The sequence below is a fragment of the Neoarius graeffei genome, chromosome 2 (assembly GCF_027579695.1).
Source record: "Neoarius graeffei isolate fNeoGra1 chromosome 2, fNeoGra1.pri, whole genome shotgun sequence".
NCBI classification, from domain to species: Eukaryota; Metazoa; Chordata; class Actinopteri; order Siluriformes; family Ariidae; genus Neoarius; species Neoarius graeffei.
Genome location: NC_083570.1, coordinates 105,534,659 through 105,550,796, shown reverse-complemented (window position 1 = coordinate 105,550,796; position 16,138 = coordinate 105,534,659). Strand labels below are relative to the sequence as shown.

The window sequence follows — 16,138 nt, the reverse complement described above, 5'->3', positions numbered from 1 at the left end:
AAGCAGTGTCTTGTGCCAGTATTCAACCATAATTCTTATTAGTAAGAGAAGCAACCTACTTAACCCACTTAACCTGATGCTCCCACCACCATGCTTCACTGTGTAGATGGTGTTATTCATGTGGCAATTTTTGTGTAGATTCAAGACATGACTCTAATGAAGTCTATTTCTGTTCCAGGCAGTACCATTACAAAATGTGGAAAACTGCAGGGTGAGGTGGTGGGAGGGGGTAATTATGCAAGGCCCTGTAGGACACGTGGATGATGCTGATACATATCACGATCCATTATTAAGAGCCCTCCTGTCTTTAGGTCATTAACTACTTGACTGATTGACCTCTGACCTTCATGAGGGCATCTTCGGTTTTCTCAGGGCTGGACTTGAGAGCTTGTGCAGCGTCCATGATGGGCACTGGCATAAAGCGGATAGTGTAGTTCCTGTAGGACACAAAAAACTGTGGGATCACTGTGTGCCTACTATACACACACTCACAAACACACAAGTGTCAAAGAAACTCACTTCTCCAAAGCAGCTGCCACGTCCTGCAGACCCTGAGCACTGACGTTATTCCTGTCCCAAATCACAGTCCTGAAACCCAAACCAGAGAAACTTTAATGTACTACATACAATAGTGTTACATTAGGCTTTGGTCATTGTGTGTGTGTGAGACCTGAGTTTGGTGTTGATCTGAAGGGCTTTGGCCAGCATTTTAGCCCCCATGTCTCCCATCCCATTGCCACTGATGTCTAGGCGAGTCAAGGAGCTGTTTCCCCCTACAGCATTCAGCACGATGGACAATTCAGCCTTCAGCTTGGAATCGGCCAGGGACAGAGAGCTGAGTGGCTACACATGCATGAACACACACCACCACCACCATCAGTTGGTCAGTTCCATATACGCTCAAAATACACTTTAAATACACTGCAGACTTTATAATGTACATGTTTACATGCTGTTTAGCTTTCCTAGTTGCTTTCTGTATCGACTCGTCTCAGTCTCAGCTACTGGGGTCACTAAATATGGCTAAGTTCGTGGTCGTGTTGTCATTTCTTTCCACATTCACAAAATCTGACAATTCCTTATTCCGGAAAACCAGCCTCCTTGTTGGTGCAATTTCCTGAATGAAGCCAACTAACAGTAAGTACAGTAAAGGCTTGATATCAAAAAGTATAAAATGGTTTTCGGCTTTGATCTTGACTCTCTCTTTAATTTGGACTTGATCTTGCTTTGGCCTCAAGCCCCTCAACTTGATCTTGGCTAGTCCTGGTCTTAGGTGGCATGGTGGTGTAGTGGTTAGCACTGTCGTCTCACAGCAAGAAGGTTCTAGGGTCAAACCCAGTGGCTGACAAGGGCTTTTCTGTGTGGAGTTTACATGTTGTGTCTGTGTGGGTTTCCTCCGGGTGCTCCGGTTTCCCCCACAGTCCAAAGACATACAGGTTAGGCTAATTGGTTACTCTAAATTGTCCATGGGTGTGAATAGTTGAGAAGAGAAAACCTCTATAATAATCCAGTAAAAGGCAATGGGAAACCACAACTGTAATTCTTCCCTTGAAACTTTGACGGACCTGCTGTCAGGCAGAACACGAAAGAAGTATTCATCTTGGTCTTGACCACAGCCTGAGTACAAATCAGTCACTGTGGAGGTACTGTCATGCTTTTTAAATCAAAGAAGGAAGTGGACAAGTGTTACAAAAAAGAGTTTCATATGTACAGATATGGAAATAAAAGGCAATGAAACACTATTTTACCACCAGAATTTCAAGATTCATAGAATCTCAATATTCTGATCTGGGAAAAAGTGTCCTTCGATATATAAATAGAGGATATTACACAATTGCGTGAAGATATGAAGTTTATCATTGAGTGATGAACATATTCACAAGTGAGGAAAGTGAACAAGTGAAAATATATTCAACATGAGAAGATAAAGTTTATATCTTCAAGTCAATGTGTGATGTTCTTTTTATGATATAGATACATGGGTGCAAGTATAAAATTTTCAAAAACCTGAAAAGTCTGACAAAGTCAGACGTGCATGGCGCGGCCATGCAGGGGGGTTACAAAGGGGGGTGAGCCCCCCTTAGGGCTCGGAAAAAAATTTAAATTATAAGTTAAAATGGTGCAGGCGGCATGGTGGTGTAGTGGTTAGCGCTGTCGCCTCACAGCAAGAAGGTCCGGGTTCGAGCCCCGTGGCCGGCGAGGGCCTTTCTGTGCGGAGTTTGCATGTTCTCCCCGTGTCCACGTGGGTTTCCTCCGGGTGCTCCGGTTTCCCCCACAGTCCAAAGACATGCAGGTTAGGTTAACTGGTGACTCTAAATTGACCGTAGGTGTGAATGTGAGTGTGAATGGTTGTCTGTGTCTATGTGTCAGCCCTGTGATGACCTGGCGACTTGTCCAGGGTGTACCCCGCCTTTCGCCCGTAGTCAGCTGGGATAGGCTCCAGCTTGCCTGCGACCCTGTAGAAGGATAAAGCGGCTAGAGATAATGAGATGAGATGAGAAGGCTTGATATTTCAAAACATCTAGTTTAAATGTTTTTTAAACTACTAATTTAAATGTTGAAACAGCCATTTTTAATATGCTTTTGCTGTGATACCTTTTTTAGAATATATACACAGCTTGGGTTAAAATAAGGGGCCACATGTCTTGATGTCCTCAGAAACTCCTGGATTTTAGCAAATAACAAGATTCAGCTTTTTCCATATACAAAAATATCTATATTTTATAATCCATTACTGACTACAAATGAGTTTTCAACCTAACAACCACATTAGAAAAGATGATAAAAAAGCTAACAAACTTATTTCAAGACCTACCTTACTTTTATTTAATAATTGAAAGGTAATCTAATGTAAAAAAAAACATGTTTATAAAAGCAGATACTTGTGATGAATAATTTCAGTTCTAGAAGAAAGCACATTGCATTTGCACATCACACAATATCAGATGACAATTTAAATCACCAATAAATGTTTTGAATTCACTTATTACTACATAGCACAAAAATCAGAAAAGTGATTAGTCTCATCGGCGTGACTTTTAAGTCCCTTCTTCCCGCTGGAGCCGTACTTGATAGTCTTTGAACAGCAGTCACAATACGCAACTCCCGGTATGTCCAGTTTTCTCAGCCATATTCCCCATTTGTCACCGTTTTTGTCACACTCGCTTAACCATTCCCATCTCCATTTATTTCTAGACGTCTTTTCTAATTCTTTTGTATTGGAGCCTTCCAATAAAAACTTCATTTTGACATATTTTGATCAGCAACCAGAGGCAAAGCACGTGGATCTGTCGCAAGGGAGAGAAGCGAAATAAGGCTTATTATAAAAGCTGAAGTTTCATTGGACGGCAGTTAACAGTGAGCCAATCAAAAGCACCGTTCTAACTTGCACCAAAAGAAACAGGGACTCATGGAAATAGCTGTGTTGATTTGGTCGAACAACGTGCTACGTGCGTGAAACATGATATCACACATGTATAACACCGTGAAACAACGGACTAGTCAGGACCGCTCGTCGGTGAGCGGCGTATAAATTGAATGAGGTTTGTGGCAAAGACGAGATGAAAAGATTTGTCTTGTGCAGAGACTGTACCGCGGTAACCCGGTAATACGCTGAAAGTGAGACAGTGAGAGGGCCACCCCTATACCGCCCCCGGAAAATCTCAATGGATTTACACGATTTGGAAAAAATGACTTTTTCAGAACCAAAAAAACCGGAGCTTCCGGCACATGCCGGAAAACTTGCACCCATGTAGATACATTCACAAAAAAAAAAAGTACTCAAATTTAGCAAAACAATTCATCGATTTCCTCATGAGTGACATATAGAAATTTATGTCATGGTTTTGGTTCTCCATGTCCCGGATGTAGCTCGTATAAAAAATAGGAGTGGCATATTTCCCGGTAAAACAATCACTTCCATATTTTATATAAATATAATATGTATATTCCAGCTTTGAACAGGCTGTGAGCAAGGGGTCTATGTCTGAGCCTCATTATTCATTGTTCATGTTCCCAGCTGAGACCTTATGCCTTACATTTTTATCTTTTTATTTAATCTATATTACGAGTGTTAAGTAGAAATAATCGGAAGTTACACAATTGCTGACTATATAAAAAGAGCCCAGGCTCATAAAAACACTTACAGATTCCTCCTCCTGGATCATAAGAACCAAATTCTTCATCACCTGCCCAAGATTCCTGCACACAAACATGAGGATCCGTGTGAGAGAGTGGGGGATCCGTGCGAGAGAGTCATGGGTCTGCGGGGAGCCATGTGAGGGAGTGGGGGATCTGTGTGAGGGAGTGGGGGATCTGTGTGAGGGAGTGGGGGATCTGTGTGAGGGAGTGGTTGACCCGCAGGGATCTGTGAGAGAGAGTGGGGGATCTGTGTGAGAGTGGGAGATCTGTGGAGATCTGTGAGAGAGTGGTGGACTTGTGGGGATCCGTGTGAGAGAGTGGGGATCCGTGCGAGAGAGTCGTGGGTCCTCGGGGAGCCATGTGAGGGAGTGGGGGATCTGTGTGAGGGAGTGGGGGATCTGTGTGAGAGAGTGGTTGACCTGCAGGGATCTGTGAGAGAGAGTGGGGGATCTGTGTGAGAGTGGGAGATCTGTGGAGATCTGTGAGAGAGTGGTGGACTTGTGGGGATCCGTGTGAGAGAGTGGGGGATCCGTGCGAGAGAGTCGTGGGTCTGCGGGGAGCCATGTGAGGGAGTGCGGGATCTGTGTGAGGGAGTGGGGGATCGGTGTGAGGGAGTGGTTGACCTGCAGGGATCTGTGAGAGAGAGTGGGGGATCTGTGTGAGAGTGGGAGATCTGTGGAGATCTGTGAGAGAGTGGTGGACTTGTGGGGATCCGTGTGAGAGAGTGGGGATCCGTGCGAGAGAGTCGTGGGTCCTCGGGGAGCCATGTGAGGGAGTGGGGGATCTGTGTGAGGGAGTGGGGGATCTGTGTGAGAGAGTGGTTGACCTGCAGGGATCTGTGAGAGAGAGTGGGGGATCTGTGTGAGAGTGGGAGATCTGTGGAGATCTGTGAGAGAGTGGTGGACTTGTGGGGATCTGTGTGAGAGAGTGGGGGATCTGTGTGAGAGAGTGGGGGATCTGTGTGAGAGAGTGGGGGATCTGTGTGAGAGAGTGGGGGATCTGTGAGAGAGAGTGGGGGATCTGTGAGAGAGAGTGGGGGATCTGTGAGAGAGAGTGGGGGATCTGTGTGAGAGAGTGGTTGACCTGCAGGGATCTGTGAGAGAGAGTGGGGGATCTGTGTGAGAGTGGGAGATCTGTGGAGATCTGTGAGAGAGTGGTGGACTTGTGGGGATCTCTGAGAGAGAGTGGGGGATCTGTGTGAGAGTGGGAGATCTGTGGAGATCTGTGAGAGAGTGGTGGACTTGTGGGGATCTGTGAGAGAGAGTGGGGGATCTGTGTGAGAAAGTGGTGGGTCTGTGGGGATCTGTGCGAAACCCCGTGGCTCATACACTGCTAATGCCACTCACTTGGATTTGATGTTGTTGAAGTTCTTGCCCAGAGACAGGTGTCTGATACAACGATTCTTAGCCAGCCACACCAGCATAGTTGTCAGGTCAGAGTCCAAACCTGCACACAGAGGATCAGCATTTAACCTTATTCAAGACACTCCTTATTCTAATCACATCTGAGAAAACAAGACCATAAAACACAGCTGAAATTGTGTGTGTTCTCTGACCGTTGTCTGCAATATCCAGGCTAGAGACATTGGGGATCTCAGCTATACAGCCCTCCAGAATTTGAGATCCAGCTGAACGCAGCTAAACAGACACATGGACACACAGATACACAGTCAGAATTATTTTTAGTCAGGTTTTTACTTTTTATAATACTTCTGTATACTGAACTGCACATGTATTACAATCCTAATAAGCACTCATTATAATCACACACCGATCCTCATACACACTCGTTATAATCATACACTCATCCTAACACACACTTGCTATAATCACACAGTAATCCTAATACGTACTTGTCGTTGTACATCTGCTAAATGCCATGTAATGTAATTTCATAAATCACATACTAATCCTAATACTCACTCATGATAATCTCACACCAATCTAATACACACTTGTTAAAAATCACACACTAATCCTAATACATGTTCGTTATAATCACACACCAATCCTAATACACACTCGTTAAAATCACACACTAATCCTAATACACACTTGTTATAATCACACTAATCCTAATACAAACCCATTATAGTCACACTAATCCTAATACATACCCACTATAATCACACTCTTTCTTTCTTACTTCCTTTCATACTTACTAATTTGTGTACTTATGTACATACTTATATACACCCTTAACTACTTATTATGTACTTCCCTACCTACATGCTCATTTACTTTCATACTAACTTACTTCCATACATACCTATGTACAGTATCTGCTTACTTATGTACTAAAAATACTTATATACTCGTGTACTAACCTACTTACATACCTATGTCCGTACTGTGCTTACGTACTTATTCACTTATGTACTTACTTACTTCCTTATATATATTTTTACTTATGTATTGCATAATTACACACATACACATGTAATTATATCCTATCTACTTATGTACATACACACTTCTATAACAATGTACATGTGTACCTACATACTTATTTTAATAACCTTGAATAAACTCATTCATTATTTTTAAAAAGACCTCACAACGTATAGCTCTAACTGATCTCAGTATCACATAATGTAACATCACAGCTCTCTGCTCTTGTGCTTTGGCTTCGCTATGGGATTAAAATGTTGCGAAAACACTTTCGAGAAGCACACAGGAGCACAGAATTATGAAATGAAGATAGTGCAAGTGTGTGCACAATCAGGCATATCTGGCAAGTCTAAGACGTTCCAGCTTGCCTCAATAATTTCCTCGGCAGTCACATCGGGAAATTTGAGGCTGAAATAACTTCCTGAATACAGATTCAAGAAAAATAAATAAATAAGAAGTGTGTCTGGAGAATGATGGTCCAGGTTAGTGTGTGTGTGTGTGTCACAGTCCAGTCCAGTCCATCCATGCCTTAGATTGTGGGACTTCCATGCCGGCTCCAGGACAGGAATTCAGCCCTGCCTTGGTAAAGGCCATTTCCTGAAGTGGCACTCCCACACCTGCTACCACTCCTCTCCCATCAGCCAGGGCTTTTTAAGAACTGTTTGGAGCTACTCCATTTGCCAGACCGTCTCTTGTAGACTTTCCTCGCCTCGCTACAGCTCATTGGTATTGTGTCTTCTTGATTCCCCCTGGCTGAATTTCTCCTTGTTTTTTTGTGAAGATTTTTCTATCCTGTTTTTTGTCCCTGATTGTGTCTACCTGCTCCTCTGTGTTTTTGACCTCCTGGCCTGTTTTTTGACTACCGATTTTTGCCTGAGCCCTATTGTATAACCCCGATTCCAAAAAAGTTGGGACAAAGTACAAATTGTAAATAAAAACGGAATGCAATAATTTACAAATCTCAAAAACTGATATTGTATTCACAATAGAACATAGACAACATATCAAATGTAGAAAGTGAGACATTTTGAAATTTCATGCCAAATATTGGCTCATTTGAAATTTCATGACAGCAACACATCTCAAAAAAGTTGGGACAGGGGCAATAAGAGGCTGGAAAAGTTAAAGGTACAAAAAAGGAACAGCTGGAGGACCAAATTGCAACTCATTAGGTCAATTGGCAATAGGTCATTAACATGACTGGGTATAAAAAGAGCATCTTGGAGTGGCAGCGGCTCCCAGAAGTAAAGATGGGAAGAGGATCACCAATCCCCCTAATTCTGCACCGACAAATAGTGGAGCAATATCAGAAAGGAGTTCGACAGTGTAAAATTGCAAAGAGTTTGAACATATCATCATCTACAGTGCATAATATCATCAAAAGATTCAGAGAATCTGGAAGAATCTCTGTGCATAAGGGTCAAGGCTGGAAAACCATACTGGGTGCCCGTGATCTTCGGGCCCTTAGACAGCAGTGCATCACATACAGGCATGCTTCTGTATTGGAAATCACGAAATGGGCTCAGGAATATTTCCAGAGAACATTAACTGTGAACACAATTCACCGTGCCATCTGCCGTTGCCAGCTAAAACTCTATAGTTCAAAGAAGAAGCCGTATCTAAACATGATCCAGAAGCGCAGACATCTTCTCTGGGCCAAGGCTCATTTAAAATGGACTGTGGCAAAGTGGAAAACTGTTCTGTGGTCAGACGAATCAAAATTTGAAGTTCTTTATGGAAATCAGGGACGCCGTGTCATTCGGACTAAAGAGGAGAAGGACGACCCAAGTTATCAGCGCTCAGTTCAGAAGCCTGCATCTCTGATGGTATGGGGTTGCATTAGTGCGTGTGGCATGGGCAGCTTACACATCTGGAAAGACATCATCAATGCTGAAAGGCATATCCAGGTTCTAGAGCAACATATGCTCCCATCCAGACGACGTCTCTTTCAGGGAAGACCTTGCATTTTCCAACATGACAATGCCAAACCACATACTGCATCAATTACAGCATCATGGCTGCGTAGAAGAAGGGTCCGGGTACTGAACTGGCCAGCCTGCAGTCCAGATCTTTCACCCATAGAAAACATTTGGCGCATCATAAAATGGAAGATACGACAAAAAAGACCTAAGACAGTTGAGCAACTAGAACCCTACATTAGACAAGAATGGGTTAACATTCCTATCCCTAAACTTGAGCAACTTGTCTCCTCAGTCCCCAGATGTTTACAGACTGTTGTAAAGAGAAAAGGGGATGTCTCACAGTGGTAAACATGGCCTTGTCCCAACTTTTTTGAGATGTGTTGTTGTCATGAAATTTAAAATCACCTAATTTTTCTCTTTAAATGATACATTTTCTCAGTTTAAACATTTGATATGTCATCTATGTTCTATTCTGAATAAAATATGGAATTTTGAAACTTCCACATCATTGCATTCCGTTTTTATTTACAATTTGTACTTTGTCCCAACTTTTTTGGAATCGGGGTTGTACCTTTGCCTTTCTGCCAAGTACTTCATTATAGAAGTTTTCTCTTTACACTGCCCGTTTTCTGAGTCTGCTCTTGGGTCCTCACTACATCTCAGTTCACCACTCCTGACTGTGTGTGTGTGTGTGTGTGTGTACCTCACAACTGCTCAGATCCAAAGAGACATCTTTTAGGTTGGGATTACTGGCCAGACCCAGCAACAGGGCTCTGACACACACACACACACACACACACACACACACACACACACACACACACACACAGAGTAAAAATGATCAGGCATACACTCATTTATTAATTATTACCATATATATTTACATTAGATTTGTGTTATTATTCAATTAAAAGGGTTAAATTTCAATAATAAGTTTTTACATCCGGATTTCTATAAAGCTGCTTTGTGACAATGTCCATTATTCAAAGTGCTATACAAACAAGAAGACAGAGTAATCACCCCACCCTATATACCAAGTTTCAAGATATTATGGGTCACATTTTTCAAGTTCTGCTGCAGGAAACCAACCCTACATCTCTTTACACTGACCTCAGCAGCCCATGGCATAAGACCACCGGACCTTTGGTCCAGGTGAGCCAAAAATACATTTTTCATATTTCTTAATATCAAAAGGCACATATGCATTACTTAATTAACACATATACCAACTTTCAAGACCATACCACTCATAGATTTCAAGTTCTGCTCCGGAAATAAAACCGACCCCTAAGACTAACCCGAGAGACTAAGTCTGAAATTGTTTCCATGGAAACATGAAAAATTTTAAGTTCTCAAATTTCTTAGTATGAAAAGGCACATCTACATCACCTTGTTAACATGGATACCAAGTTTCAAATCCCTATCATTAATAGTTTTGGATATATGCTCCGGAAACGAACATTGCTCTTAGAAACGCAGTCAAAATCTATATTTTATGTAAAAATTTGAAAAATCCTTTCTTTTTTCTTTTCAAAAGTCCAAAATAGCAAAAGGCACCAGTTCACATGTTGCTTGATATGTACACAAATGTTCATGAAGATATCTTCAGTAGTTGTAAAGATATGGCCCGGAAACGAAAACGTGACCAGACGGACCCTGTTTCTATATCCCCCGCCAAACTTTGTTGGGATAATAAAACACTGAATTCTGTGCAAACTCTATAACTCTTTGGCATGTACGGTAGATTATAGAGACTGGATGGGAAAATGTGCAAAACATTAGACACATAAGAAATATGCTCAATACTGCAGCAGGTTACAGATACGATTTTCAGGAACTGAGCTCTTTCACATCCAACCATATCCACATCTTCAACTGCTGACTGCATGCGAGTTAGAAAATAAAAGTCATTCTGAGGAGAGCGGAGTAAAGACATGCGACTAGTCCGGCTTTTTTGACAGGAGGTACACAGATAAAGATAAATTCTACTTTATATAGGTATTGTGTCAATTCTTTTCACACTAAAAATCAAAATGGCAACAAACAAACAAACAAACAACCTTGAATGGTTGTAGTTCATCATCTTAAAATACAGGGTTCTCCAGAAAATCTGAAGGAGCAGACTAAAATATGTAGTAGGCAGCTCTGGAATTCAAAGACGCACTAATGCTAGGGAGGTGTGGGGGCATGCCCTTCCAGAAACTTTTGAAATTTACCTGCCTTCTGGTGCATTCTCAGCTAATAAATTACGAACCATTTCCCTGTAAAATATTTGCAAAATATGTATGAAATTTCCCTTCAGATGTTTGTGTGCTTGGCTTTCTCAGTTCCCTTCTGTAGTACGCTGCCTGGCTCTGTAACATAACTACATGGTGAGCTTATCTGGTGCCTGTGTAATGTACTTGATGTGCTTCTGGTGTGGTATTGTATCATTTTAATTTCAGCATAAATATTTGCACACAATTAGTTATTTGCACTTGTACTTTCTAAATATGAAGGCTTAGCTAAGGGACCAGACATCTCTATGGGAACTGATGCACCCAGGATAGCTTCCGGATATGAAAATAACAATTCTTAGATAGAGAATGATGAATTTTCTCATTAGTTTCTTTACATTTACTTATTATTCATACCTTCTAATTTAATAAACTGAGGAAAACAAAACTGAATTCACACAACTTTATTTACATTTTAAATTTTGCTTGTTGTATCCCAAATAAAATATACTGATAATACTTTATAATCTTTGGATCTGAGTACACAATAAATCAACTTTGACTAGTGAAAACTGAATTTATATTAAAAAAAATATACTGATGATACTGTACTGCGAGAATTGATCAACAAATATGCCATTACTTCCGGTCATGCCAGACCTGAATTGAAGACAATTTCGTGGTGAAATAATTGGATTTGCAGCGGAGACTACATAAATTGCTTGAACGTTGAAAGGCAAGGCTTTTTTTCTGGGATCGAGTAGCCGGAGCAGACCGTCTGTGTATGCGGAGAAGCCCACCGGTCGCCGGCGCTTGTGGACATCTCTGAAATACTGCCTTTAGTCGATCAGTTAGTTCATTCATTCGTTTCTCCTCAAATCCTTCCTTATTGTTTCCTTTATTTCTTCATCCATTCCTTTGCCCCTCCCAATGCCCCTTACTTCTTCACTTCCTTCATTACATCTTTTCTTTGCTCTTTCCATCCTTTCTAGGATTTTTCCTTCATTCCTTCCTTCCCTTCTGCTTTTTTTCATTCCTTCATTCATTCCTTGGATTCTTTCTTGCCTCCTGCCATCATTCCATCTCTCTTTCGTTCCTTCCTTCATTATATCTGTTCTTTGTTCCTTCCTGCCTTTCATAATTTCATTACTTCCTTCACCCCTTACTTCTTTACTTTCTTCATTCGATCTTTCCTTTGTTCCTTCCCTGTTTTTTCCTTTATTCCCATCTTTCTTCCTTCTTTCATTCCATACCTCCTTCCTTCCCCCTCTTTTGCCTGTCTTCATTCCTTTGTTTGCTCTTTCATGCCTTGGATTCTTCCCTCCTACACCTCCCTTTGTTCCATCTCTTTTTTTGTTCCTTTATTTCCCACCCTCCGGCCTTCTTTCATTCCCTCCTACCCATCCTTCCTTCATTCTTTGCTCCTTCCTTCACCCCTTACTTCTTTACTTCCTTCATTCAATCTTTTCTTTCTTCTTTCCATCCTTCCCAGGTATTTCTGTTGTTCCTACCTTTGTTCCTTCCTTCCAGGGCTCGAAATTAACTTTTTTTCTTTGTGTCCCCCAGTGGTCCCGAATTCTGTGTTGTATTGTCCCGAATGGAAGCAATAGTGTCCCCATTTTTTCCCTCTCTGAAATAACCAGTGGTTAATATTATCATATGAAGTTACTATTATATTTGTAACTATGTGATTTTGAACCCTTTATATCATTTTTACAATAAGTCACAAGACACAAGCGACACATGTCCTATACATCATCTACTTCAAAATTACAGTTATTGCATTTTCAGTTTATTAAACTTTGCCGATCTCACTGTATGAATAGATACCCGTTTATTTAAAGGGGCCAACTAGCTCATTCAGAAAATGTTTCAACTCCCTACATCTGCAGTACACTTTAGTTGAAAATAAGACCCCTTTTATGTTCATTTCATCTACTTATACCTTGAATATCTGTTGGCACTTATAAGGCCAACTTATCATTTTTACCATTACCGTTATCCATTTTTATGAACTTTCCGTTATCCATTTTTATGAACTTTCCGTTATCCATTTTTATGAACTTTCCGTTATCCATTTTTATGAACTTTCCGTTATCCATTTTATGAACTTTCGCTGCCGGGTGCAAACGTTAGCAACATCAGCATAGTGCCAGGGTCCGTGTATCATCCGATCATTCAAATATTCCATTCAATCTGGAAAACGATGATACACGGACCTGCCAGGTCCGAGCCTAGTTGTGCTGCTGACTGACTAAACTTTCTGAACTAGAAAGACACCAAGAAAACTCACTTATTCTGTTGAACGGTATCTTCCGTCAATATCATCCACATCATTCCTGTTGTATTTTATAACGTGTCTAACAGTGTTCATTCAGTTCATTCAGTTGCTAGCGTTGCCTGCAGACCAGGCGATGACACTTTGGATCCTGAAGGTCCCGGAGACGTTATGTCTGGGCTTTCAGTTTCTTCCCCGCCGTCGGTCCGCTTCAACCACTTCAGCATTTTTGTTCTGGCAAGAGTCGGCGCAGCGTGTGCGGTAGCAATTCCATTCCAAGTCCATATAATGCGGACTCCGGCCGAAGATTCTAGAACAGAATGCGCTGCTCTGTAGCCTACGGATGCAGGTGCATCGAAAGTGTAGCTACTATGTATTTTTCGCTGTTAACGTTTTAAAATTAAAATTGACAAATTAGGTGAATGTCTACGTATGTGTTACGGCTTTGTAAATAATATTAATGTAGAACTTTTTTTCTAGATCTATTTTTTTCCATTGTCCCGGGATTGTCCCAGATATGATAATTTTGTGTCCCGATGACATTTTTTATGGTCCCCGGGACATCGGGACACCGTTAGTTTCGAGCGCTGCTTCCTTCTTTGGATTCTTCCTTCCTTCCTTCCTTTTTTGGTCCTTCCTGTCTTTCCTTCTTTCCCTCCTTTTTCATTCCCTCCTACCCATCCTTCCTTCATTTTTTACTCCTTCCTTCACCCCTTACTTCCTTCATTCAATCTTTTATTTGTTCCTTCCAGCATTCCCTATTTTTCCTTCATTCCTACTTTTGTTCTTTCCTTCCTACGTTCATTTCCTCTCCCTTTTCTGCCTGTCTTCATTAATTTGCTTGCTCTTTCATTTGTTCCTTTATACCTTGGATTATTTCTTCCCTCCTGCACTCTCCTTCATTCCATCTTTCTTTCTTTCCTTCCTGCCTTTCCTTCTTTCCCTCATTCATTAATTCCCTCTCTCCCTCCTTCCAGTTTGAGGCCACAGTAGATGAAGTGTTAAGGCGAAGTGTTAAAGGTCTTTAACTACTCCACACTGTTAATAATTAATTATCTCTCTAATCAGATCCAGTGCTGGTGGTTAAGTTGTTATGGTAATGAGATGTGTGTTGTGTGATCACAGCGTAAACTGCTCGAGATTTCAGGTAATTATTCTCACACTGTACACTTCACCATAAACTCTATTAAGTTGCTCCTGTTTTGTGGTATTTAAACTATACTGTACTCTAGAGTTGGATGTAAAGAGTATATTGTCCTGTTTGTTCCAGTATGACTGCCGATAAACGTCTCCATGTTTCATCCTGCTCCGCTTTTATCTCAACAGGAGGATAATAAAAAAAAAGACAGCTTTGTGCGACTCACTTGAGGGCCTCTGGAGGCAGTTTGGTGCCAGACAGGATGATGGTGTTGAGGGCCAGGGCGGTGCTGAAGAACTGCTTAAAGGAGGAGGGCAACTCCTTTCCCTTCCTGCAGGGGGCACACAAGACATAATAAAGAAATAATTAACTGTTATGTTGATACTGTTGACACTGTCCTGCAGAAAACCTTGTGTGTGTTTATGTGTATATTTCTTACTTAGTATTCAAGACACTCTTGGACATGTTGAGGACAGAAAGATGCTTCAGAGAGCCTCGGAGTAAAGAAGAGCAGACCTGAATGGTATAGACAGGAGAAAGAGTATTTTCAGCATTTTCAACACAATCACATACATTGTCTTGCAAAAGTATTCATCCCCCTTGGTGTTTATCCTATTTTGTCATATTACAAACTGGAATTAAAATGGATTTTTTGAGGGTTATCACCATTTGATTTACACAACATACCTACCACTTTAAAGGTGCAAATTATTGTTTTATTGTGACACAATGATTAAGATGAAAAAACAGAAATCTGGAGTATGCATAGGTATTCACCCCCTTTCGTGTAAAACCCCTAAATAAGAGCTGGTCCAACCAAGTCACTTCATAACTCACATAATTAGTTGATTAAGATCCACCTGTGTCCAATCAGAGTGTCACATGATTTGCCACATAATGTCTGTATAAATCAACCTGTTCTGGAAGGACCCTGAATCTGCAACACGACTAAGCACACAACATGAAAACCAAGGAGCCTTCAAACAGGTCAGAGGCAAAGTCGTGGAGAAGTATAGATCAGGGTTGGGTTATAAAAAATATCCCAAATTTTGAATATCCCACGGAGCACCATTACATCCATTATCCAGTAGCAAAATGGAAAGAATATGGCACTACTACAAACCTGACAAGAAAAGGCCACCCACCAAAACTCACAGACCGGGCAAGGAGGGCATTAATCAGAGATGCAATAAAGACACCAAAGACAAGAGTGCTCTGAGAGCACAATATCCCCTGCTGGCAACTGTGCCATAACTCTGGTAAAATGCGACTGAATTGAACAAAATTGCAATATGCATATTACCGACATATAACAAAGAATCCTGCCAAGTTTCATGAAATTCCTCCAAAAATTGTGAGAGGAGTTGATTTCAGAAACTTCCCAGGACGGACGGACAGACATTGCCACGACATAATCCCCCTTCGGGCCTTTTGGCCAGCAAGGGATAACACTGAAGGAGCTGCAAAGATCCACAGCAGAAATGGGAGTATCTATCCATAGGACCACTTTAAGTCATACACTTCACAGAGTGGGGTTTTATGGAAGAGGGCCAGAAATAAAGTCATTGCTTAAAGAAAAAAAATCAGAAAACACGTTTGGAGTTTGCCCAACAGCCTGTGGCAGACTCCCCAAACACATGGAAGAAGACTCTCTGGTCAGATGAGAATAAAATTGAATTTTTTTGGCCATCACGGGAAACTTCACGTGTGGTGCAAACCCAACACCCTGAGAACACCATTCCTACAGTGAAGCATGGTGGTGGCAGCATCATGCTGTGGGGATATTTTTCATCTGCAGGGACAGGAAAGCTGGTCAGGACTGAAGGAAAGATGGATGGCACTAAATACAGGGCAATTCTGGAGGAAAACCTGTTTGAGTCAGCCAGAGGTTTGAGACTGGGACAAAGGTTCATGTTCCAGCAGGACAATGACCCTAAACATACTGCTAAAGCTACACTGGGATGGTTTAAAGGGAAATATTTTAAATGTCTTGGAATGGCCTAATCAAAGCCCAGACCTCAATACAATTAAGAATCTGTGGCATAACTTGAAGA

General features: G+C 41.4%; 1 protein-coding gene across 2 annotated transcripts in view; it reads right to left on the bottom strand.

Annotated features, from left to right (window-relative positions):
- The window catches only part of LOC132882086 (F-actin-uncapping protein LRRC16A), a 100,513-nt gene that overhangs the window by 35,051 nt on the left and 49,324 nt on the right, over positions 1-16,138 (bottom strand). For both annotated transcript variants that reach the window (XM_060915318.1, XM_060915319.1), the window contains exons 15-23: positions 14,524-14,600; positions 14,311-14,415; positions 9,156-9,225; positions 5,696-5,777; positions 5,487-5,586; positions 4,146-4,200; positions 671-843; positions 520-588; positions 344-437 (exon numbers count right to left, since the gene is read on the bottom strand). In XM_060915318.1, coding sequence (XP_060771301.1) covers positions 344-437; positions 520-588; positions 671-843; positions 4,146-4,200; positions 5,487-5,586; positions 5,696-5,777; positions 9,156-9,225; positions 14,311-14,415; positions 14,524-14,600 — 825 coding nt within the window. The remainder of the gene's footprint in view (positions 1-343; positions 438-519; positions 589-670; positions 844-4,145; positions 4,201-5,486; positions 5,587-5,695; positions 5,778-9,155; positions 9,226-14,310; positions 14,416-14,523; positions 14,601-16,138) is intronic.